At 46.5% G+C, this 26,417-nt stretch overlaps 1 protein-coding gene across 2 annotated transcripts in view; it reads right to left on the bottom strand.

Moving 5' to 3' along the window:
• The window catches only part of ENOSF1 (enolase superfamily member 1), a 108,793-nt gene that overhangs the window by 36,276 nt on the left and 46,100 nt on the right, over nucleotides 1-26,417 (bottom strand). For both annotated transcript variants that reach the window (XM_077270319.1, XM_077270318.1), the window contains exon 4: nucleotides 1,734-1,820. In XM_077270319.1, coding sequence (XP_077126434.1) covers nucleotides 1,734-1,820 — 87 coding nt within the window. The remainder of the gene's footprint in view (nucleotides 1-1,733; nucleotides 1,821-26,417) is intronic.

The following is a 26,417-nucleotide window of genomic DNA, read 5'->3' as shown; positions in this document are numbered from 1 at the left end:
GATAGACTGCAGAGGTGGCCAGTAACCTAGGAAACGAGTAGTAAACTATAGAATTAAAAATGCTTGCTCATGAGAACAAGAAGTATTTTTAGCATTTTTAATAAGTGGTACCTTGCAAACTTGCTTGTTTTTACTTTGCAATTTTACCCATTTCACAAGTTGACAACCCCATTGATACTTAGTGCCATGATTTCCACAGTTACAGTGGGGAAAATAAGTATTTGCTACACTGCCGATTTTGCAAGTTTTCCCACCTACAAAGAATGGAGAGGTGTGTAATATTTATCGTAGGTACACCAACTGTGAGGGACAGAATCTAAAAATAAAAACCAGCATTATTTTCCCCACTGTAGCAACTGATAGGTGGAGATCTCAGCAAGGGTACATTCTATAATCAGCACAGGGTCAAAGATTTGCCAGAACCAATAAATCAGCATGTTAATTGTTTGATTTATTAATAAATGTAAATACTTTGGTTATTTGTGTGTTAATAGGTTGAGATGTATTTTGCTTCTGTAATTATGCAAATAGCAGCACAAACTGAACTTACCCATATGTCACATTCTGTACTTGGACCATGATGTAGGGATCGGACATGGTTGCCCGAATCCGGACCTGACAGCTTCATAAATGCCTGTGAGGCTCTCAGATTCAGGTGAGGAAACCTGCAAATAGTCCTCGCATCATGGTCCGTACTCAGAATGTGACACACAGATGTGTGAATGTGGCTTTAAATAGTTGATCATGAGCCAATCAGATGGAAATTAGACTTATGGATCTTCCACATGCTCATTTTGGCCACCACGGATTCCTAAACAGCTTTTTTTACAACATTATGCTAAGTAATAGTGAACCTAAACAAATATTGAACAAATGGCTTTACATTTTCTAACTATATACGGTATCTAAATGTTGGTCAAATATGTACTGTAACTTTAAAATCCTGGCTACCCATCCAATCCAGAATCCAGTACAAAACTACTACCCTCATCCACAAAGCACTCCATGGCTCAGCACCACCCTACATCTCCTCTCTGGTCTCAGTCTACCAACCTACCCGTGCCCTCCGCTCCGCTAATGACCTCAGGTTAGCATCCTCAATAATCAGAACCTCCCACTCCCGTCTCCAAGACTTTACACGTGCGGCGCCGATTCTTTGGAATGCACTACCTAGGTTAATACAATTAATCCCCAATCCCCACAGTTTTAAGCGTGCCCTAAAAACTCATTTGTTCAGATTGGCCTACCGCCTCAACGCATTAACCTAATTATCCCTGTGTGGCCTATTAATAAAAAAACAACAACATAATCACGTTCCTCCATCATGTTCTCATACACTTTATGCAGTTAATAGCCTCTGTGTCTGTACTGTTACATACTTAGGTAGTTAACTGGTTCATGCAGCTTTACATGAACACCCGAGCCTTACACTATGGCTGGTCCAAATAACTAAAGCAATTGTTACCATCCACCTCTCGTGTCTCCCCTTTTCCTCATAGATTGTAAGCTTGCGAGCAGGGCCCTCATTCCTACTGGTATCTGTTTTGAACTGTGATTTATGTTATGCTGTAATGTCTATTGTCTGTATAAGTCCCCTCTATAAGTTGTAAAGCGCTGCGGAATATGTTGGCGCTATATAAATAAAATTATTATTATTATTATTATTATTATTATTATTATTATTTGTTATCTAAATCTTATAATTCTGCAGCATATGGTACATGGTATAATACCTTCTTTTCTTGCTTGGCCCATAAATCCCACACTGCATTGAGCACTGCAGCAGTAGCCAGATGTACAACCCCTTTTTCAGGACCAATCTGAAAAAAAAGTTAAAGTATTTCTTGGTTTCAAAGGAAAGACACAAATTACTTAAACTTCCTATATTGGATATGAGGAGTTGATAAGAGTGCGTGCAGCGCCCCAGAGTCCTGGTCGTTGCAGTACTGTGGCTCCGCCACTAAGGGGAGCTATGGTACGTCTGATGGCACTGAAGGAATTCATCTGACCAGGTATCACAGACACCAATACATTTCACAGCTGGGCCTCCAGGGGGAGCTAAGGGTTCTATTCATTAGGCCACTCCTCACATACTGGTAAAACTGGGGGTCAGGCAGGAAGTTAGGGAGAAAGCTGACTGGGTCGGAACCAGGCAACACCTTGTGGCAGAGGGTGTTGTGGGGGGAAGATACAGTAGGGTCTCTGTCAGGGGTGGGATCCTGACAGAGGCTTGGCAACTAGAGCGAACGTAACGGGACCGTGCCTGCTCAGGATAGCGGCGGTGCCCAAGAAAGGATCAGAAGCGAGATAGATTGTGCTGAGTGAGAAACGAGATCAAGGCAATAAGGAGAATACCAGTAGGAGTCGTGCTGTAAGACCGAGGCAACATCCTACTGAGGCGCACAACCGGTGGCCGGAACGCCGAGAGAGTATCTCAATATCTAGCTTCAAGCAATACTCTAAACAGAGGCAGGACAGTCAGTCTAAGGCGGGCTGTCTCACTCAAATCACCTATGCAGTCTTGGGGGGCAACTTGTGGAGAGGGGCGACTCTAGGGTCCCGGAAGAGCTCCGAGCCTACCCGTCAAACGGGTGCCGTCCCAACCAGAACATCAGGGAGGGACGGAGGATTAGCAGAACATCATCTAATCGAGTTGTGAGGGAACTTAAGAAACAGACACAACAGTTGTGGGGACTTTCTGTAAGCACAGCAGGGGAGGACCACAACACATAGCGCTAGAGGGAAGGCACAGATTTCCACCTGTGAAGAGAACTCTGGAGGTGCCATTGGACCGGCCGGACTTGCGCAGCCTGGTGAACCGTATTCTGGACTGAGGACCCAGAGATCTTCAGTAAAGAGGTAAAGAGACTGCAACCTGGTGTCCTCGTCATTTACTGCGACCGGCACTGCACCGCAACACCGCACTACCACCATCCACATCCATCATATCATTTACTGTGCGCCCCTCAGCAGGGTCACGGACTGGGCCTAGCCACCGTGACAACCCCAGAGCAGAGACTCAGAGGCCCGGTACCGGGTACCCCTCGGCCCTGCGGCGGTGGGGGCATTACATTTTTGGCGTCACGAACAGGATCTACTTAAGCCTGAAGAATCAGGTCATGTGTGCCTTGGAACTGTGATTTACTGTGCTTGGATCGTACTTTATTGCAAAGACTGTGCTGCGCCATTTACCGCCAAAATCCGCCAACATTACAGTGCTGAGGAGAGCGCAGGAGAAGAAGAGGGGCGTGGAGTAGGCGTAGGCAAGTTGGAGAGCGCGAAGGACAATGGCCGCCCAGTCTAAATATTTCTGTGTCCTGAGGACGTGTCCGTCAACAGCCGAGGTCCGCCTCCTGATCCTGTTTGGAGGGTGGAGACCATGGAGACGGGGCCGCCCACGAAAGAGACCGCGGGAAGAAGACACTGGAGAGGAGATAAAGATGGCGACGCCGGGAACACCGCGTGGGGATGACCTGACTCGGCATGGAGCCGCATCACCAGACACAGCCTCGGAGACGCCATCGTTGCGGGGACTGGCCCTTACGGAACCACCGATGGGTCGACCCAACTGGCAGATGTCCGAGGAGTGTGTGGCCGCAGCCGAGGCCCGACAAATAGCATGCCGCTTGGAGGCTGATGCCCGTGTGCTTGCGCGGCTGGGCCAACCTACGGAGGTCCACCTGTCAGCAGTGTACCCCGCTCCTCCCAACCCGGCCGCGGCTGAAGGTGCGCTGCGGACGCAGGGCCTGAAGATCATGCCAGAGGCCGAACACCTGCGGCGCTTGATGGCTGCATGGCGAGACCGACCACAACCGGCAACCCAGGTTGATCTGACCAACGTCGCAGAGGTCCCATCGTCCCACTGGGGTGTAGTGGTCTCCTTCAACTCCCAACGCGGAAGGGGAGTTATACAGGAGATCGGGGAGCCCTTGCAAATCCGTGTGGACCGGGAAGAGGTAGAGCCTTGCGGAGGAAGGTTCGCCCGCGACCTGGAGCCAGGTGACGCTGTGACCTACACCAGGTGGAGGAGGGAAACCGGTGAGGCCGGCTGGATAGCTCGGGGCGTCCAGCGGTGCGTCGCACTCCAAGCCGCTGCCGGAGCATCAGAGGATGAACCTCCTGCTGCAAAAGCCACCGAACCTGTCCCTGCGGAGCGGCGGGGAACCCGGACCCACCATGTACCTTGGGGGCATGCTGGTTCATCAGTGAGAAGAACATCCCGGCGAGGGATCCTGTCGTTGCTGGGGTGGGACCCGCTCCTTGAGTCGGCAGCACGACCCGTTGGTCTGGTGAGGCCCGGGAGGAAACCACCTTCTGCACCAAACGAGTAAGAAAGATACTGCATTATATGTAAATAGTTCTTTAACCGTTTGTTCGTTCCTGATTTTTGCTGCTGAACCCGTTCAGGGTTAACTTTTAAAGGGATCCCCTTGTTGACCCGGGATCCCTATTGTTGTTTATTTTTTTTGAGTTTTGCACAAAGTTTCCAGAACTGCCGCAATCATGAACAGTGCATGATACGAACTTTTTGTACATAGTTTGCACCTTATTAAAGGTGCTCCCTACTGGTTTTACTTCAAAAAAGGACTCTTTGTGAAGATACCACACTGGAACCTTTGCTGAGTACGGACTGGTAGCTGGAGAAAATATGCTACCTCATAGAGACTTGGTCCCCTCTTAAAGGGGATGTTCATGTGTTGCACTTGAGAGAATAGTATTGCTTTAAGACCGAGAGATAGCAATAATGTTTGATAAAGAAAAAGTGATGATAATGTTTGTGAGAGAAAGTTATATGTATCTAACTAGTTAAGTGTAAAGAAATGTTGATGATGTTTCCTGAAAAGAAAGTGAAGGCTAGAAGAAGGATGCAGTGGGCCCATAAGGGTAGCCGTAGTGTCCAGCATACATGTCAGTAAGAAAATAATGAGAAGGTTTAATGTTCTATAGAAAATGTTTGATAATGTTGATAGATAATGAGGATAGAAGGTAAACCCTGAGTCCTCATAGGAGCCATATAGAGATGGCTCAGTGCTCTTAAACTGAAGGTAATGTTATGTTCTATACTGTGTATAGTAGTTGAAAGACAGAAGGCTCGGGCTGAAAGGAGCGGTCCTGTGAGAAAGGAGAGGCAGTAGGTCTGGTGCCGATAGGACAGGCGGTCCTGCAGATTTAAAGAAGGAGAATGTAAAAGTTAAATTGCCTTATAATGTGATTATAAGAAGGTCTTTAGCGGATTCAGAGTGTACATCCTTAAGGACAATGTAAACTTATTATTCAAAAGTTTGCACTAAGTAGAATACCCGGTTGGGTAACAGGAGTTATTTATAGCCTGTAATTTATAATGTTAACCATGTTTGTAACGTTCAAGTGTCCTCACCTCCCATAAAGGGAAGCTCTGTTCAAATATGCTTATTGTTATTGCACTCAACAAAATTGTATGTCTTTTTGCTAACCTGTATTGTTGTTTTCTTCCCAGTCCCGGAGTACTGTGTTTAACCAGGGGGGAGTGCAGCGCCCCAGAGTCCTGGTCGTTGCAGTACTGTGGCTCCGCCACTAAGGGGAGCTATGGTACGTCTGATGGCACTGAAGGAATTCATCTGACCAGGTATCACAGACACCAATACATTTCACAGCCGGGCCTCCAGGGGGAGCTAAGGGTTCTATTCATTAGGCCACTCCTCACATACTGGTAAAACTGGGGGTCAGGCAGGAAGTTAGGGAGAAAGCTGACTGGGTCAGAACCAGGCAACACCTTGTGGCAGAGGGTGTTGTGGGGGGAAGATACAGTAGGGTCTCTGTCAGGGGTGGGATCCTGACAGAGGCTTGGCAACTAGAGCGAACGTAACGGGACCGTGCCTGCTCAGGATAGCGGCGGTGCCCAAGAAAGGATCAGAAGCGAGATAGATTGTGCTGAGTGAGAAACGAGATCAAGGCAATAAGGAGAATACCAGTAGGAGTCGTGCTGTAAGACCGAGGCAACATCCTACTGAGGCGCACAACCGGTGGCCGGAACGCCGAGAGAGTATCTCAATATCTAGCTTTAAAGCAATACTCTAAACAGCGGCAGGACAGTCAGTCTAAGGCGGGCTGTCTCACTCAAATCACCTATGCAGTCTTGGGGGGCAACTTGTGGAGAGGGGCGACTCTAGGGTCCCGGAAGAGCTCCGAGCCTACCCGTCAAACGGGTGCCGTCCCAACCAGAACATCAGGGAGGGACGGAGGATTAGCAGAACATCATCTAATCGAGTTGTGAGGGAACTTAAGAAACAGACACAACAGTTGTGGGGACTTTCTGTAAGCACAGCAGGGGAGGACCACAACACATAGCGCTAGAGGGAAGGCACAGATTTCCACCTGTGAAGAGAACTCTGGAGGTGCCATTGGACCGGCCGGACTTGCGCAGCCTGGTGAACCGTATTCTGGACTGAGGACCCAGAGATCTTCAGTAAAGAGGTAAAGAGACTGCAACCTGGTGTCCTCGTCATTTACTGCGACCGGCACTGCACCGCAACACCGCACTACCACCATCCACATCCATCATATCATTTACTGTGCGCCCCTCAGCAGGGTCACGGACTGGGCCTAGCCACCGTGACAACCCCAGAGCAGAGACTCAGAGGCCCGGTACCGGGTACCCCTCGGCCCTGCGGCGGTGGGAGCGTTACATGCGCCCTAGTGATGAGCGAGTGTACTCGTTGCTCAGGTTTTCCCGAGCATGCTCCGGTGGTCTCCGAGTATTTTGGCGTGCTTGGAGATTTAGTTTTCGTCGCCTCAGCTGCATGATTTGCGAATGCTAGACAGCTTGAATACATGTGAGGAATGCCTGTTAGGGAATTCCCACATGTATTGAGCCTGTCTAGCAGTCGCAAATCATGCAACTGAGGCGACAAAAACTAAATGTCTGAGCACTAACAAATACACGGGGACAACCCGAGCATACTCGCTCATCACTAGTGCGCCCCTTCAACTTTAGCTCATTATAATCAGTGCTGACTCTGTCAGACAAAATCGGGAATCGTCATGTTAATAAAAGAAATGGTAACATCCACAAGTCAACTTCAGAGGTGTATCTAGCCTTTCCTGCACCCAGGGCAAAGGATCAGTTTGGCGCCCCCCCCCCCAAAAAAAAAAAAAACCTCCCCCATTTGAACCTTAACTCTATTGAAACTGTATGACCAAGCCAAGGTACATTCCTGAATCCCCATAATGTTAAAATAGATACCAATAAAAGTAAAATTAATTGAGACATCAGTAGGTTAAGTGTTTTTGAATATCCATATTGAATCAGGAGCCCCATATAATCCTGCATAAAGGTTAATAACGGCCCCATAAGATGCTCCTTAGACACATTTGCCCATTTGCCCAATATAGTGCTGCAGAAACCTTGATTATGGCCCCATAAGATGCTCCATATAGATATTTGCCCCATATAGTGCTGCAGAAACGTTAATTATAGCCCCATAAGATGCTCCATATAGACACTTGCCCCATATAGTGCTGCACAAACGTTAATTATTGCCCCATAAGATGCTCCATATAGACACTTGCCCCATATAATGCTGCACAAATGTTAATTATGAAGTGAGCCCCACAAAATTGTCCTTTTTGGATATATGTATTGAGAAAACTCATAATGGGGCAATATCCACCAGAACACATAGGAAGAGCACAGCAACCAACTCTCTCTTGAGATGGGAAAGTAACCACCCAGTCCCACTCAAGAGAGGCATTCCGAAGGGCCAATACCTCAGAATACGTAGGAATTGCTCACAAATGGAGACCTTTCAGGAACAAGCAGATGATTTACAAACCAGGTTCCTAGAAAGAGGATATCCTAAGGAAATCCTGAACAAAGCCTATAAGGAATCAATGGCAAAAGATAGGAGAGAATTACTGATCCCAAGAACAAAAGATGAGACTGAGACCAAGGATCGCTTCATTACAAAATATTCTAACGGCGCAAATGATATAAGAACCATTCTCCAGCAACATTGGTCGGTATTAGAAATGGACACTGATATCAAAAGGTTTCTCCCTACATCACCCCAGATCACGTACAGGAGGGGGAGATCCCTGGGTGATCGATTGGTCCATAGTCATTTCCAGACAGGCCCAGTAATCAATTTTCTAACGAACCAGACTAAGGGCTGTTTCAAATGTGGGAAGTGTAAAGCCTGCGACTCTATCCTCCCCAGCAGATCCTTCTGCGGTAATGTGAATGGCACCACGTACTCCATCCGACTTTTCATAAACTGTCGTACCAAAGGGGTGATCTATAAGGCCACCTGTGTGTGCGGATTGGAGTACGTTGGTAAAACTAAAAGAGAATTCCGCAGAAGGATATGCGAACATGTTCGCGATATTATCAACAAAAGGGACACTCCAGTGGCCAACCACATGAATATACACCATAGTGGAGATTACAAACAAATCAAATTTGTCGGGATCGACAAAATTGTTCCATCTCCAAGGGGGGGGATTGGGATAAACAAATTCTGCAAAAAGAAAGTAGATGGATTTTCCATCTGAGGACCACACAACCGCATGGTTTGAATGAGCAATTATCATATGCCTGCTTTTTATGAGATATCCTGACACACACTGTATATGTCATGTCTCTAATAACTGTTTACCCTCTTATATGCCAATTATAGGGCCAAAGATAGATAGTGTAGGGATAGCCGCCGAGGAGTGTGGGCGCCATTATGCGCAGGTTCCTAGGGTGCCAACCCCCACATGAGGCAGGTTTTCAGAAACATAGCACCATAGCGTAGCTGTTGATAGGCATCCTCGCACTATACTATATATATGCCTTTGGCCACTAAGGTTGCACATGTCCATATTAAGTCCCTATGTTCCTCTATCCCTTTCTTAATCGTAGGGATTAATAGGGAAAGTCAGTTAGGGATAGCCACCGTTGAGTGGGGGCGCCCTCTGCGCAGGACTTTATGGTGTCAACCTCCACGTAGGGAGGGTTTCAGCGGTCTAGCTTCCTTGTAGGGTACGTAGGATATATATGCTTCTGTGGTCTGTGGTGTCCCCTATGATGAATCACATATACATCACAATTAGCCTTCATTGGCATCTTTTGTTCCTCTCTGGCTTCCCTGTATCCCAAAACATATGTTGGTACACTTATAAAACCGGAGTAAATCCGGACCATGACCTAGGATAAACGGAGCAATACTGCTAAATATAAATAAGATTGGCTCCGTTTTAATATGGGTGTTTGATTTTACCATATGTGCTATATAGCATGTTCATTCATCCCTGTAGGACACTTTCCACCAGGATCACATTTCTGGTGGTGTGCGCCTAAGCGTGTTATGACCTCACTTTGTTCCTTCTGGTTTTAGTAAGCCTACCAGTATAATGCCTCTCTAAGTGACTGCGTTCCACCGTACATCATATATGCGGTCCACTGTTATGATCCCTAGTGGCGGAGGATCACAAATAGATCAGCAAGTGATCAACTAAGGACGAGCTCTAGGGAGATGGTAACTGGACTGAGCGCAAATCTGAACCTATCCAAAACAACTAGAGGTAGCCGGTGAACGTGCCTAAAAAATTCTTAGACGTCTCGAGCCAGCCTGAGGAACTAGCTACCCCTAAAGAGAAAGAAAGACCTCGCTTGCCTCCAGAGAAATAATCCCCAAAGATATAGAAGCCCCCAACAAATATTAACGGTGAAGTAAGAAGAAGGCACATACATAGGGATGAAATCAGATTCAGCAAAAGAGGCCCACTAGTACTAGAAAGCAGAAAATAGAGCAGGGGTCTATGCGATCACTAAAAAACCCTTACAAAATATCCATCCTGAGATTTCAAGAACCCACACACCAACTAACGGTGTGTGGGGAGAAACTCAGCCCACTAGAGCAACCAGCAAGCGAGGGAATTACATTTTAGCAAGCTGGAACAGAAAACATGATAAACACTGCTGATCAAAAAATGAGCAAACAAAACTTAGCTTATCCTGGATGGACTGGGAGCAAGGTAGTCAGAAGGAATCTGAGTAGCACTGATTACATCGACAGCCGGCCACAAGTGGAAGTAAAACAGAGCTATATAGGAACCTCCCAGAGGATAACGAACCAGCTGATAGCCAGAGACCAGCAGGATAACAAACAAAGCCACCAGGTGGAGCCCAAAGCAAAAGTCACACAATACCACCAGTGACCACAAGAGGGAGCCCGAAAACAGAGTTCACAACAGTACCCCCCCCTTAAGGAGGGGTCACCGAACCCTCATGAAAACCCCCAGGGCGATCAGGATGAGCCACATGGAAGGCACGAACCAAATCGGCCGCATGAACATCAGAGGCGACAACCCAAGAATTATCCTCCTGACCATAGCCCTTCCACTTGACCAAATACTGGAGCCTCCGTCTAGAAACACGAGAATCCAAGATCTTCTCCACCACGTATTCCAATTCTCCCTCAACCAGCACCGGGGCAGGAGGCTCAACCGGAGGAACGACAGGTACCACATACCTCCGCAACAACGAGCGATGGAACACATTATGAATAGCAAATGATGCCGGGAGGTCCAGACGGAATGACACAGGGCCAAGGACTTCCAGAATCTTATAAGGACTGATAAACCAAGGCTTGAACTTAGGAGAGGAGACCTTCATAGGAACGAAGCGAGAAGACAACCACACCAAGTCCCGAACGCGAAGTCGGGGACCCACACAGCGACGGCGGTTGGCAAAGAGCTGAGCCTTCTCTTGTGACAACTTCAAATTGTCCACCACATGATTCCAAATCTGATGCAACCTATCCACCACAACATCCACTCCAGGACAGTCAGAAGGCTCCACCTGACCCGAGGAAAAACAAGGATGAAACCTCGAATTACAAAAAAAAGGAGAAACCAAAGTAGCAGAACTAGCCCGATTATTAAGGGCAAACTCGGCCAACGGTAAAAAAGTAACCCAGTCGTCCTGGTCAGCAGAAACAAAACATCTTAAATAAGTCTCCAAGGTCTGATTAGTTCGCTCGGTTTGGCCATTCGTCTGATGATGGAAGGCCGACGAAAAAGACAATTCAATGCCCAACTTAGCACAAAAGGTCCGCCAAAATCTAGACACAAACTGGGATCCTCTGTCAGAAACAATGTTCTCAGGAATCCCGTGCAAACGAACCACATTTTGAAAAAACAGTGGAACCAACTCGGAGGAGGAAGGCAACTTAGGCAAGGGCACCAAATGGACCATCTTAGAAAAACGATCACACACCACCCAGATGACAGACATTCTCTGAGAGACAGGGAGATCTGAAATAAAATCCATGGAAATGTGCGTCCAAGGCCTCTTCGGGACAGGCAAAGGTAACAGCAAACCACTGGCATGAGAACAGCAAGGCTTCGCCCGAGCACAAATTCCACAAGACTGCACAAAGGAACGCACATCCCGTGACAAGGAAGGCCACCAAAAAGACCTGGCCACCAAGTCTCTGGTACCAAATATTCCAGGATGGCCCGCCAACACCGAAGAATGAACCTCGGAGATGACTCTGTTGGTCCATCTATCCGGGACAAACAGTCTCTCCGGTGGACAGCGGTCAGGTCTATCCACCTGAAACTCCTGCAGCACACGTCGCAAATCTGGGGAGATGGCAGACAAAATCACCCCTTCTCTAAGGATACCAGCCGGCTCTGAATCTCCAGGAGAGTCAGGCACAAAACTCCTAGAAAGAGCATCAGCTTTCACATTCTTCGAACCCGGCAGGTACGAGACCATGAAATCAAAACGAGAGAAAAACAACGACCAACGAGCCTGTCTGGGATTCAGCCGCTTGGCCGACTCGAGATAAATCAAATTCTTGTGGTCAGTCAAGACCACCACACGATGTTTAGCTCCCTCGAGCCAATGTTGCCACTCCTCAAATGCCCACTTCATAGCCAACAGCTCCCGATTACCGACATCATAATTCCGCTCGGCAGGCGAAAACTTTCTTGAAAAGAAAGCACATGGCTTCATCACAGAGCCATCGGGGCTTCTCTGCGACAAAACAGCCCCCGCTCCAATCTCGGAAGCATCAACCTCCACCTGGAAGGGAAGTGAGACATCTGGCTGACATAAGACTGGAGCCGAAGAAAACCGACGCTTCAGCTCCCGAAAGGCCTCCACAGCCGCAGAAGACCAATTAGTCACATCAGAACCCTTCTTGGTCAAATCCGTCAAAGGCTTAACAACGCCAGAAAAATTAGCTATGAAGCGACGGTAAAAATTAGCAAAACTCAAGAACTTCTGAAGACTCTTAACAGATGTAGGCTGCGTCCAGTCATGAATAGCCTGAACCTTGACTGGGTCCATCTCAATAGTAGAAGGAGAAAAAATGAAACCCAAAAAAGAAATCTTCTGGACTCCAAAAATACATTTTGAGCCCTTCACAAATAAAGCATTGTCACGTAGGACCTGAAAGACCATCCTGACCTGCTTAACATGAGATAAAGACAAAACACACGGCACTCAAGGATCCTGTGTGGTGCCCAAGTCAGGTTTCCAGCCCGTCAATCCAATAGTAATAAGTCACTTGGCACTCAAATGGTTTCTTTCAGATGAAAAAAGTGAACATCCCATTTATTTGTGCATCCAGTTCAAAGATTATTTAAACGTTTTCGGTCAAATCACAAGACCTTCATCAGAAATATCTTTAACAAAACTGGAAGCATAGGACAATGAGGTATATGAGCCTAGGCAACCCGGGATGGAAAGCGCACCTGGAGCGTCTCAGATCCTTGAAGGGAGAAGGAGGGCGTGTATCCGCCGCTGCATATGGCACTCATAGACGTCCGGTCCGTCACGCTGTGTGGAGTAATCCCGGGGGCTGCTCAGGTTGCCTAGGCTCATATACCTCATTGTCCTATGCTTCCAGTTTTGTTAAAGATATTTCTGATGAAGGTCTTGTGATTTGACCGAAAACGTTTAAATAATCTTTGAACTGGATGCACAAATAAATGGGATGTTCACTTTTTTCATCTGAAAGAAACCATTTGAGTGCCAAGTGACTTATTACTACTGCTTAACATGAGACTCCCAATCATCCGAAAAAAACAGAATATCATCCAGATACACAATCATAAACTTATCCAGATATTCACGGAAGATGTCATGCATAAAGGACTGAAAGACTGAAGGAGCATTAGAAAGTCCAAAAGGCATCACCAAGTACTCAAAATGGCCTTCAGGCGTATTAAATGCCGTTTTCCATTCATCACCCTGTTTTATACGCACAAGGTTATACGCACCACGAAGATCTATCTTGGTGAACCAACTAGACCCCCTAATGCGAGCAAACAAATCAGTTAACAATGGCAAAGGATACTGAAATTTGACCGTGATTTTATTCAAAAGGCGATAATCAATACAGGGTCTCAGGGAACCATCCTTTTTAGCCACAAAAAAGAATCCTGCACCAAGAGGGGATGAGGACGGGCGAATATGTCCCTTCTCTAAAGACTCCTTTATATAACTCCGCATGGCAGCATGCTCCGGCACAGATAAATTGAGAAGTCGTCCCTTAGGAAACTTACTACCAGGAATCAAATTTATAGCACAATCACAGTCCCTATGAGGAGGTAGAGAATTGAGTTTGGGCTCCTCAAATACATCCTGGTAGTCTGACAAAAACGTAGGGACTTCAGAAGGAGTGGACGAAGCAATTGACACCACAGGAGCGTCACCATGAATTCCCTGACAACCCCAACTTGACACCGACATAGCTTTCCAATCCAGGACTGGATTATGAGTCTGCAACCATGGTAGACCCAACACGACGACATCATGCAAATTATGCAGTACAAGAAAGCGAATCACCTCCCGATGAACAGGAGTCATGCACATGGTCACTTGTGTCCAGTACTGAGGTCTATTCGTAGCCAATGGTGTAGAATCAATTCCCCTTAGTGGAATAGGGAATTTTAAAGGCTCCAAATCAAAACCACAGCGCCTGGCAAATGACCAATCCATCAGACTCAGGGCAGCACCTGAATCTACAGAGGCATTAACCGGGTAAGATGACAGGGAACAAATCAGGGTAACAGACAAAATGAACTTAGGCTGTAAAGTACCAATGGTGACAGATTTATCAACCTTTTTTTTGCGCTTAGAGCATGCTGAGATAACATGAGCTGAGTCACCACAGTAAAAGCACAACCCATTTTGCCATCTATAACTTTGCCGTTCACTTCTGGTCAGAATTCTGTCACATTGCATAGATTCAGGTGTCTGTTCAGAAGACACCGCCAAATGGTGCACAGGTTTGCGCTCCCGCAAACGCCGATCAATCTGAATGGCCAGAGTCATTGACTCATTCAGACCTGCAGGCGTAGGGAACCCCACCATGACATTCTTAATGGCTTCAGAAAGACCTTCTCTGAAATTTGCAGCCAGGGCACACTCATTCCACTGAGTAAGCACCGACCATTTCCGAAATTTCTGGCAGTACACCCCTGCTTCATCTTGCCACTGCGAGAGGGCCAATAACGTTTTTTCAGCCTGGTTCTCAAGATTAGGTTCCTCATAGAGCAATCCAAGGGCTAGAAAAAAAGCATCTACACTAAGCAATGCAGGATCCCCTGGCGCCAATGCGAAGGCCCATTCTTGGGGGTCACCACGCAAAAAGGAAATGATAATCTTAACTTGCTGAACGGCATCACCAGAGGAACGAGGTTTCAAAGAAAGAAACAACTTACAATTGTTCCTAAAATTCAGGAACCTAGATCTATCTCCAGAAAACAACTCCGGAATAGGTATTCTAGGCTCTGACATAGGACTGTGAACAACAAAATCCTGAATACCTTGAACCCTAGCAGCAAGATGATCCAGACTGGAAGCCAAGCTCTGGACATCCATGTCAGCAGCTGAACTCAGAGCCACACCAAGATTAAGAGGAGGAGAGAAGCTAGCCACAGCAGCTAGACACACGGCAACAAAAAAAAATAAAAATTCTCAAGGCTTCTTTTCTCCTGCTTCTGCCATGCAATTAACACTTTATCGGCCGGCTGTACTGTTATGATCCCTAGTGGCGGAGGATCACAAATAGATCAGCAAGTGATCAACTAAGGACGAGCTCTAGGGAGATGGTAACTGGACTGATCGCAAATCTGAACCTATCCAAAACAACTAGAGGTAGCCGGTGAACGTGCCTAAAAAATTCTTAGACGTCTCGAGCCAGCCTGAGGAACTAGCTACCCCTAAAGAGAAAGAAAGACCTCGCTTGCCTCCAGAGAAATAATCCCCAAAGATATAGAAGCCCCCAACAAATATTAACGGTGAAGTAAGAAGAAGGCACATACATAGGGATGAAATCAGATTCAGCAAAAGAGGCCCACTAGTACTAGAAAGCAGAAAATAGAGCAGGGGTCTATGCGATCACTAAAAAACCCTTACAAAATATCCATCCTGAGATTTCAAGAACCCACACACCAACTAACGGTGTGTGGGGAGAAACTCAGCCCACTAGAGCAACCAGCAAGCGAGGGAATTACATTTTAGCAAGCTGGAACAGAAAACATGATAAACACTGCTGATCAAAAAATGAGCAAACAAAACTTAGCTTATCCTGGATGGACTGGGAGCAAGGTAGTCAGAAGGAATCTGAGTAGCACTGATTACATCGACAGCCGGCCACAAGTGGAAGTAAAACAGAGCTATATAGGAACCTCCCAGAGGATAACGAACCAGCTGATAGCCAGAGACCAGCAGGATAACAAACAAAGCCACCAGGTGGAGCCCAAAGCAAAAGTCACACAACACCACCAGTGACCACAAGAGGGAGCCCGAAAACAGAGTTCACAACAGTCCACGCTGTACGCATGCGCAATTATTCTCTCGGGCAAACCGGAACTGAGGTCATGTGGACCGGAAGTAGGGCACACGCCGAGGACGGCGAGCGTTACATTGCGACCCGGTCTATTATTATATAAAGTAGACACAAGCGAGCATCAGGTAACACAGCCTTGCAGGTATCCCTGTTACTCCCCTGATGAGTCCTGGGTAGGACGAAACGCGTTGGGAGACGCCACCTCATACCAGGAGGCCGAGCACCCACAGCACATGAATAGAAATGGGTGAGATCGTACCATGCTAAAATATCAGGCCTAAGAGCTTGAATTGATTATGAATAAGCAAACATGCCATATATGATTGAAACATAACATTGTTTTATACACCTGGGAACCCACCTTCGGGATAGGAAGGGATGTGAATTTCCCATAAAGTGTGTATACTATTGAGTAAGTTTCATTATGACCATGTTGTGTCGGCCTCCTAGCAGCAATGTGTATACGCCGATTTAAATGTATACATTTTTTGGTTTAGATACGCCTTTTTCTGGAAAGTGACATTACGCATGTATGTGTGGTATCCCAGTGTTTGGGCATCCAACTAATGATTTGATGTGTCACAGTTCATGTGTAGGCATTATAGGAAATAGTTGTGTGTATACAAACACACTTTTTTTTGCACAATTGGTAAATATAGGCGTATTATTTTAGAAACAAGACAGTACAGATATACCGTGTTTGTCTTGACAAAATAAAACCAATATACAGTAGGCGTATCAGCAATTATCTGACATACCCGATTGTGTCCATGAGAGTGGGTGAAAACCCCTCTGTGTTTTTAATATTGTCTTATATGTATCACGTGGTGAGGGTATCACGATAGTTTGTCCTTTTATATCAACGATTAAAAGTTAAGTTTTAGTCCAATTGCTTGACATTTACAAATGTTAATTATGGCCCCATAAGATGCTCCATAGAGACATTTGCCCCATATAGTGATGCACAAACGTTAATTATGGCCCCATAAGATACTCCATATAGACACTTGCCCCATATAGTGCTGCACAAACGTTAATTATGGCCCCATAAGATGCTCCATACAGACACTTGCCCCATATAGTGCTGCACAAACATTGATTATGGCCCCATACAGATACTTGCCCCATATAGTGCTGCACAAACGTTATAGCCCCATAGATGCTCCATGCAGACACTTGCCACATATAGTGCTGCACAAACGTTATGGCCCCATAAGATGCTCTATACAGACACTTGCCCCATTATAGTGCTGCACAAACGTTATGGCCCCATAAGATACTCCATACAGACATTTGCCCCATTATAGTGCTGCACAAACATTGTGGCCTCATAAGATGCTCAATACAGACACTTGCCCCATTTGCTGTTGCTGCGATAAAAAAAAAAAAATCACATACTCACCTCTCGTCGCTCAGGCCCCCGGCACTTTCAATATTCACCTGCTCCTCGTTCCAGCCGCCGCTCCATCTTCAGCGTCTTCTGCACTGAAGTTCAGGCAGAGGGCGCGCACTATCCACGTCATCGCGCCCTCTGACCTCAGCATCACTGCACAAGACGCTGAAGACGGAGCGGCGGCTGGAACGAGGAGCAGGTGAATATCGCGCAGCGCTCCCCTCCCCGTTATACTCACCTGCTCCTGGCGCGGTGCAGTCCCTGCTTCCCCGGCGCTGCTGCTTCTTCCTGAACTGAGCGGTCACCGTTACCGCTCATTACAGTAATGAATATGCGGCTCCACCCCTATGGGAGGTGGAGCAGCATATTCATTGCTGTATTGAGCGCTACCATGTGATCGCTCAGTACAGGAAAAAGCTGGGGCGCCGGGGAGCCAGGGACCTGCAGGGACTGCGCCAGGAGCAGGTGAGTATAATTAGACAGCCTCCGCTCCCCCTCCCCTGCCGACCCTTGGGTATGACTCGACAAGGAGCCTCCTTGAACAGCTGCATCATCAGGCAGCCCGTTGGCACCCCCCTGTCGGCTGCGCCCGGGGCACATGCCCCGGCTGCTTCCCCCTGGATGCACCACTGGTCAACTTAGTCATACATTTCCTGGAGTAACAACAAAGAGTTCTAAGAAGAGATTCTCCAGCATTATTAGATAATTAAAAATACAAGTATTTTCCAAAGAAGACATGTGAGGACGCATGGCACCTGACAGGTCCTCTTCATTTGCTGATGGACTCATAAAGAAGCCCTGATACCTGATGAGTATTTGAGGCAATTGATGTATATGCAGATCCAATGTGTGTAACTTTAGGTTCAGGGTTGGTACTGCAGCGCCCCAGAGTCCTGGTCGTTGCAATACTGTGGCTCCGCTACTAAGGGGAGCTATGGTACGTCTGATGGCACTGAAGGAGTTCATCTGACCAAGTATCACAGACACCAATACATTTCACAGCCGGGCCTCCAGGGTGAGCTAAGGGTTCTATTCACTAGGCCACTCCCCACCATAGTGGGTAAACTGGGGGTCAGGCAGGAAGTTAGATCAGAAAGCTGACTGGGTTGGAACCAGGCAACACCTTGTGGCAGAGGGTGTTGTGGGGGGAAGATACAGTAGGGTCTCTGTCAGGGGTGGGATCCTGACAGAGGCTTGGCAACTTGAGAGAATGTAACGGGACCGTGCCTGCTCAGGATAGCGGCGGTGCCAAAGGAAGGATCAGAAGCGAGATAGATTGTGCTGAGTGAGAAACGAGATCAAAGCAATAGGAGAATACCAGTAGGAGTCGTGCTGTAAGACCGAGGCAACATCCTACTGAGGCGCACAATCGGTGGCCGGAACGCCGAGAGAGTATTATAACATTCAGCTTCAAGCAATACTCTAAACAGCGGCAGGACAGTCAGTCTAAGGCGGGCTGTCTCACACAAATCACCTATGCAGTCTTGGGGGGCAACTTGTGGAGAGGGGCGACTCTAGGGTCCCGGAAGAGCTCCGAGCCTACCCGTCAAACGGGTGCCGTTCCAACCAGAACATCAGGGAGGGACGGAGGATTAGCAGAACATCATCTAATCGAGTTGTGAGGGAACTTAAGAAACAGACACAACAGTTGTGGGGACTTTCTGTAAGCACAGCAGGGAAGGACCACAACACATAGCGCAAGCAGGAAGGCACAGATTTCCACCTGTGAAGAGAACTCTGGAGGTGCCATTGGACCGGCCGGACTTGCGCAGCCTGGTGAACCGTATTCTGGACTGAGGACCCAGAGATCTTCAGTAAAGAGGTAAAGAGACTGCAACCTGGTGTCCTCGTTATTTACTGCACTGCACCACTACAGTAGCACCATCATCATCCACATCGGATTATCTCCCTGCGCGCCCCACGGCAGGGTCACGGACCGGGGCCTAGTCACCGTGACAACCCCAGAGCAGAGACTCAGAGGCCCGGTACCGGGTACCCCTCGGCCCTGCGGCGGTGGGGGCGCTACAGTACAGTGCTCGGTGATCTCTGGCAGCCCCATAAATAATGAATAGAGTGATGGTACAGCGCTCAGTGATCTCTGGCAGCCCCATAAATAATGAATAGAGTGATGGTACAGCGCTCGGTGATCTCTGGCAGCCCCATAAATAATGAATAGAGTGATGGTACAGCGCTCGGTGATCTCTGGCAGCCCCATAAATAATGAATAGAGTGATGGTACAGCGCTCAGTGATCTCTGGCAGCCCCATAAATAATGAATAGAGTGATGGTACAGCGCTCGGTGATCTCTGGCAGCCCCATAAATAATGAATAGAGTGATGGTACAGCGCTCAGTGATCTCTGGCAGCCCCATAAATAATGAATAGAGTGATGGTACAGCGCTCGGTGATCTCTGGCAGCCCCATAAATAATGAATAGAGTGATGGTACAGCGCTCAGTGATCTCTGGCAGCCCCATAAATAATGAATAGAGTGATGGTACAGTGCTCGGTGATCTCTGGCTGCCCCATAAATAATGAATAGAGTGATGGTACAGCGCTCGGTGATCTCTGACAGCCCCATAAATAATGAATAGAGTGATGGTACAGCGCTCAGTGATCTCTGGCATCCCCATAAATAATGAATAGAGTGATGGTACAGTGCTCGGTGATCTCTGGCAGCCCCATAAATAATTAATAGAGTGATGGTACAGCGCTCGCTGATCTCTGGCAGCCCCATAAATAATGAGTAGAGTGATGGTACAGCGCTCGGTGATCTCTGGCAGCCCCATAAATAATGAATAGAGTGATGGTACAGGGCTCGGTGATCTCTGGCTGCCCCATAAATGATGAATAGAGTGATGGTACAGCGCTCAGTGATCTCTGGCAGCCCCATAAATAATGAATAGAGTGATGGTACAGCGCTCGGTGATCTCTGGCTGCCCCATAAATAATGAATAGAGTGATGGTACAGCGCTCGGTGATCTCTGGCAGCCCCATAAATAATGAATAGAGTGATGGTACAGCGCTTGGTGATCTCTGGCTGCCCCATAAATAATGAATAGAGTGATGGTACAGCGCTCGCTGATCTCTGGCAGCCCCATAAATAATGAATAGAGTGATGGTACAGCGCTCGGTGATCTCTGGCAGCCCCATAAATAATGAATAGAGTGATGGTACAGCGCTCGGTGATCTCTGGCAGCCCCATAAATAATGAATAGAGTGATGGTACAGCACTCAGTGATCTCTGGCAGCCCCATAAATAATGAATAGAGTGATGGTACAGTGCTCGGTGATCTCTGGCTGCCCCATAAATAATGAATAGAGTGATAGTACAGCGCTCGGTGATCTCTGGCAGCCCCATAAATAATGAATAGAGTGATGGTACAGCGCTCAGTGATCTCTGGCTGCCCCATAAATAATGAGTAGAGTGATGGTACAGCGCTCGGTGATCTCTGGCAGCCCCATAAATAATGAATAGAGTGATGGTACAGCGCTCAGTGATCTCTGGCTGCCCCATAAATAATGAGTAGAGTGATGGTACAGCGCTCGGTGATCTCTGGCAGCCCCATAAATAATGAATAGAGTGATGGTATAGCGCTCAGTGATCTCTGGCAGCCCCATAAATAATGAATAGAGTGATGGTACAGCGCTCGGTGATCTCTGGCTGCCCCATAAATAATGAATAGAGTGATGGTACAGCGCTCGGTGATCTCTGGCTGCCCCATAAATAATGAATAGAATGATGGTACAGCGCTCAGTGATCTCTGGCTGCCCCATAAATAATGAATAGAGTGATGGTACAGCGCTCGGTGATCTCTGACAGCCCCATAAATAATGAATAGAGTGATGGTACAGCGCTCAGTGATCTCTGGCTGCCCCATAAATAATGAATAGAGTGATGGTACAGCGCTCGGTGATCTCTGGCTGCCGCATAAATAATGAATAGAGTGATGGTACAGCGCTCGGTGATCTCTGGCTGCCCCATAAATAATGAATAGAGTGATGGTACAGCGCTCGGTGATCTCTGACAGCCCCATAAATAATGAATAGAGTGATGGTACAGCGCTCGGTGATCTCTGGCTGCCCCATAAATAATGAATAGAATGATGGTACAGCGCTCGGTGATCTCTGGCTGCCCCATAAATAATGAATAGAGTGATGGTTCAGCGCTCGGTGATCTCTGGCTGCCCCATAAATAATGAATAGAATGATGGTACAGCGCTCGGTGATCTCTGACAGCCCCATAAATAATGAATAGAGTGATGGTACAGCGCTCAGTGATCTCTGGCTGCCCCATAAATAATGAATAGAGTGATGGTACAGCGCTCGGTGATCTCTGGCTGCCCCATAAATAATGAATAGAGTGATGGTACAGCGCTCGGTGATCACTGGCAGCCCCTTAAATAATGAATAGAGTGATGGTACAGTGAGTTGCCCGCCAGGGCCGTGGGGTACTCGGTACCGGGTCCGGTACTTAAAAGGGACGTCACGGTGGCTGCGACCCGGTCCGTAGCCCTGGGTGCCCAATTAAAAGGGGAAAATCTTTAAAGGGTTTAATAAAGTCTATTCGTGATGCCACCTGTGATATTTGGTCAGTAGGGACCGAAGCTGCTTAAAGGGGTCCTCTGGGGTGATGTTATCACAGCTAGATGGTATAACTTCCCACAGGTGAAGTAGGTCCCCAGGGCTCTGGGTGTGTAGATGAAGATGGTGAGAAATGCAGTGAAGAACGAGGACACAGGTTTGCAGTCTCTTTACCTGGTTTACTGTAGCTTCAGGCAACCGCAGTCCAGGGCACCAGATAACAGGTACAGGCAGGGTCCGGCCAGCTTGGAAGCTAATCCAGAGTCCTCTGACCAGGTGGATGTAAAAGCCTGCCCTAAAGCACAGTGGTGTTGCAGTCCCTTTCTGCCTATGGCTTCTGATAAGGTCCTCACAGTCCCACTCTGTCCTCCATATAGGTTAGGACACTACCCGTATGACAGGTGAAGCAGGCCTTTTTACAGGGTCTCTATCACGACCCGGGCCCTATATTTATCAGTGTCTCCTGGGTATAAAGGTGAACAGGTGATTTACAATCCAGCTGTCCTGCCGGTTTCAGCTATGCCACATTAGAGTTCAGCACGGCCTTGGTCTTCCAGCTACCGGAATCTGCGCTAGCCAGGGAGGTAGCCAAATCACTTCTCTGCTCCACTGGTATTATTCTCCTGTGCTTTCTCTCCCCTGCAGTCTTTCTATAAGTTGTTCGTTCCTTCAGTTCTCTTCCTCCAGGAGCTGTAGTACCTCGGACTACACGGCTCCTTCAGACCTTCCGGCACTCTATGTCTGCCTGCTGTCTTCTCTGTCCTCTGACAGAATGCGCTCTAACTTCCTCTCCAGCCAGAATATATGAGGGAATTTCCCCTTAATCCGGGTTCAGAGCTCCCCCTTCCGGCCTGGAGTATGAACGTGTTGTATGTAAGTGATTACGTGGTGAAAGTTATCCTTCATCGCTTCCAAGTGTGGCATCACTCTCCCCAAAGGAAAAGCAATGCTACTGTGATGACCAGGCCCCTGGGGCCTCACAACAGCGCTCAGTGATCTCTGGTAGCCCCATAAATAATAAATAGAGTGATGGTACTTATGCTTGTGGTGGCAATGATGGCAGCATGCAGAGAGTCGGAAAGTTCATCTTACAGCATATTATGTAAGCTGACGTACGGGGTAAGTGCACATCACATTGCCATGTGCATGATCCCCTATAATCCCATCATTCAGCAATTAAACTATATGTAGTATTGGCTAGATAACTCATACAGAATCTAACCATTCATGCTACTAAATACATTACTTTGCACATTTACAACTGCTAGAACCAGAATAGAACAATGAGATGTCAGCTATAACTGTTATGCATTAGTCTGTCACATAAATAATAATCTAATAAAGCTAGAAGCAAAATAAAATGAAAAACTGAAAATTATGACGTCAAAGATTTTTTTTTTTCTAAAAAAAGAACAAAATGACTCTGAAAATTATATTGCCTGGAGGAAAACTGCAAATAATAAAATGTAAGAAAAAAAATCATGAAGATGATATATAGCCAGGATTCATGATGATCTTGATGAAGGGAAGTAGCATGAGATTTATCTGCAGTTCCATTAAGTCTAAAATTATACTTGCCGTGATTTGCTAAAAAAAAAATTATTTTTTGGTCGCTTTACATAATGTCAGAATTTGTCCTTTAGTTACAATGGAAAGAGCAATTTTTTTAGCTTCTATGGACCTATGTGACAAAAGTATCAGGAGCGTTTCCCTAGCTATATGAATAACCGGGAAACCAAATATGATAAGAAGTAACCAGAAATAGAGCTGTTCATCTTTACCTACCATCTATAGGAGAGTAGTTATAATTGATAACGTCCATGCTCAAATATTGTTACCTCTCCGGGTTTTCGCACCTCACCTTGTCTCATCTCTATGCTGTAGCATCTTCTTTTTGGACTTTCTCTTCTATTCCTGCACTAGTACTTCTACAGGCCTCTTCTTGCCAGTCCCTCCATGCATTAAACTAGCTCCTACTATCATGTTTCTCCGAAAATAAGACAAGGTCTTATAATATTTTTGCTCCGAAAGATGCGCTAGGGCTTATTTTCAGGGGATATGTTATATTCCATGAACAACAGTCCCCAAAAGAAAATGTATTAACAACATTTAGAAAAAATACAATTTGTTGAAAAACGCAAACTAAAATATAAATATATTGATTAGCCAGTAGATGGCACCACGTAGCAAATAAATAGGGAATGGTATGAACATATAAATTACCATAGTAACTAAACCAGTAATAGGATTGACACAAAAGTTATTAACAAAATTAAAAAAAATACATAATTAGCCAATAAATGACATCACATATCCCCCAAAATTAATCAAATGATAAGATCTACAATTTCCAAAAGGAATATTACCTAACATTTATATGACAAATAGATGTGGTATCAATTCCTTTTGGAAATTGTAGGTCTTATAATTTGATGATTTTTTTGTAGTTATGTGGTGCCATCTACTACCTAATTATGTATTTTATCTTAATTTTGTGTTAATCCTATTACTGGTTCAGTTGCACATTTTCTTATCTTATGTGCAGAACCATATATACCAGTCCTAAAGTGGTGGGTATATAACGTATTTACTGTTGTTTAAATTACCTACATTAAATTTTCTATTATTATTTTCTATGTACAGTGGGTACAGAAAGTATTCAGACCCCTTTAAATTTTTCACTCTTTGTTTCATTGCAGACATTTGGTAAACTCAAAAAAGTTCATTTTTTTCTCATTAATGTGTACTCTGCACCCCATCTTGACTTAAAAAACAGAAATGTAGAAATTTTTGCAAATGTATTAAAAAAGAAAAACTGAAATATCACATGATCATAAGTATTCAGACCCTTTGCTCGGACACTCATATTTAAGTCACGTGCTGTCCATTTCCTTGTAAGCCTCCTTGACATAGTTCTACTCCTTCATTGGAGTCCAGCTGTGTTTAATTAAACTGATAGGACTTGATTTGGAAAGGCACACACCTGTCTATACAAGACCTCACAGCTCACAGTGCATGTCAGACCAAATGAGAATCATGAAGTCAAAGGAACTGGCCAAGAAGCTCAGAGACAGAATTGTGGCAAGGCACAGATCTGGCCAAGGTTACAAAAGAAGTTCTGCAGTACCCAAGGTTCCTAAGAGGACAGTGGCCTCCATAATCCTTAATTGGAAGAAGTTTGGGACCACCAGAAGTCTTCCTTGACCTGGTCGTCCAGCCAAACTGAGAAATCGTGGGAGAAAAGCCTTAGTGAGAGAGGTAAAGAAGAACCCAAAGATCACTGTGGCTGAGCTCCAGAGATGCAGTAGGGAGATGGGAGAAAGTTCCACAAAGTTAACTATCACTGCAGCCCTCCACCAGTCTGGCCTTTATGGCAGAGTCGCCTGACAGAAGCCTCTCCTCAGTGCAAGACATATGAAAACCTGCATAGAGTTTGCTAAAAAACACATGAAGGAATCCCAGACTATGAGAAATAAATTCTCTGGTCTGATGAGACGAAGATAGACCTTTTTGGTGATAATTCTAAGTGGTATGTGCGGAGAAAACCAGGCACTGCCCATCACCTGCCCAATACAATCCCAAGAGTGAAACATGGTGGTGGAAGCATCATGCTATGTGGGTGTTTTTCAGCTGCAGGGACAGTATGACTGGTTGTCATTGAAGGAAAAATGAATGCAGCCAAGTACAGAGATATCCTGGATGAAAACCTCTTCCAGAGTGCTCTGGACCTCAGACTTGGCCGAAAGTTCACCTTCCAACAAGACAATGACCCTAAGCACACAGCTAAAATAACAAAAGAGTGGCTTCAGAACAACTCTGTGGCCAATCTTGACTGGTGTCATGATCCAGGCCGGGGTTTGTTTTTTGCTATTCTCTCCTCGGTCTGGTCATGTGGAGGTTAACCTTCTTTGCCTCATTTTGGGATCTGTTTTGCTATTTCAGTCCATGGCTGCCTGCAGGCAGCATCAGCTATAGTTCTTACCCCCGGTTTGAGCGACTGACCCCGTGTCACCCTGATTTGTTTTCTGCCCGTGTACTCTGTTCCCCTACCTTCCCATTCCTGCTTCCCCGCTCATCTTGCTGTGTGCTCCCCATGCTGTGACCTTGGTATCTGACCCGGCTTGTCCTCTGACCTGTTCCTCTGTCTTACGTCTCTGGCATCTCTGCTCCTGACTGGCTCCAACTTCTATGGCTTGTTTCTGACCACGTGTATTGCTGTTTCCCCTGGTACTGCGTTTCCCATCCGTTCCTGACCCGGCTTGTCTGACCTCTCTCTTTTGCCACCTAGTGGCGCCTGTGCTGCCACACTGAAGTTTTACGCCGTGAGGGCTACCTATCTTCCCTCTCCAACACCCCCTGGGATAGGACGCACGGTACTGCGCTGTGGCAGCATTACAACTGGCCCAGCCAGAGCCCTGACCTACATTCTTCAGAAAAAATGACACGTCACTCCTCTTTAGATTTCGGTGCCCTGACCTAAACCCAATTGAGCATCTCTGGAGAGACCTGAAAATGGCTGTGCACCAACGTTCACCATCCATCCTGACAGAACTGGAGAGGATCTGCAAGGAAAAATGGCAGAGGATCCCTAAATCAAATGTCATGTAAAAAT

This window comes from Ranitomeya variabilis, chromosome 6 (assembly GCF_051348905.1).
Source record: "Ranitomeya variabilis isolate aRanVar5 chromosome 6, aRanVar5.hap1, whole genome shotgun sequence".
NCBI lineage: Eukaryota > Metazoa > Chordata > Amphibia > Anura > Dendrobatidae > Ranitomeya > Ranitomeya variabilis.
The sequence above is the reverse complement of the archived record's forward strand: the minus strand, read 5'-3'. Positions and strand labels throughout refer to the sequence as shown.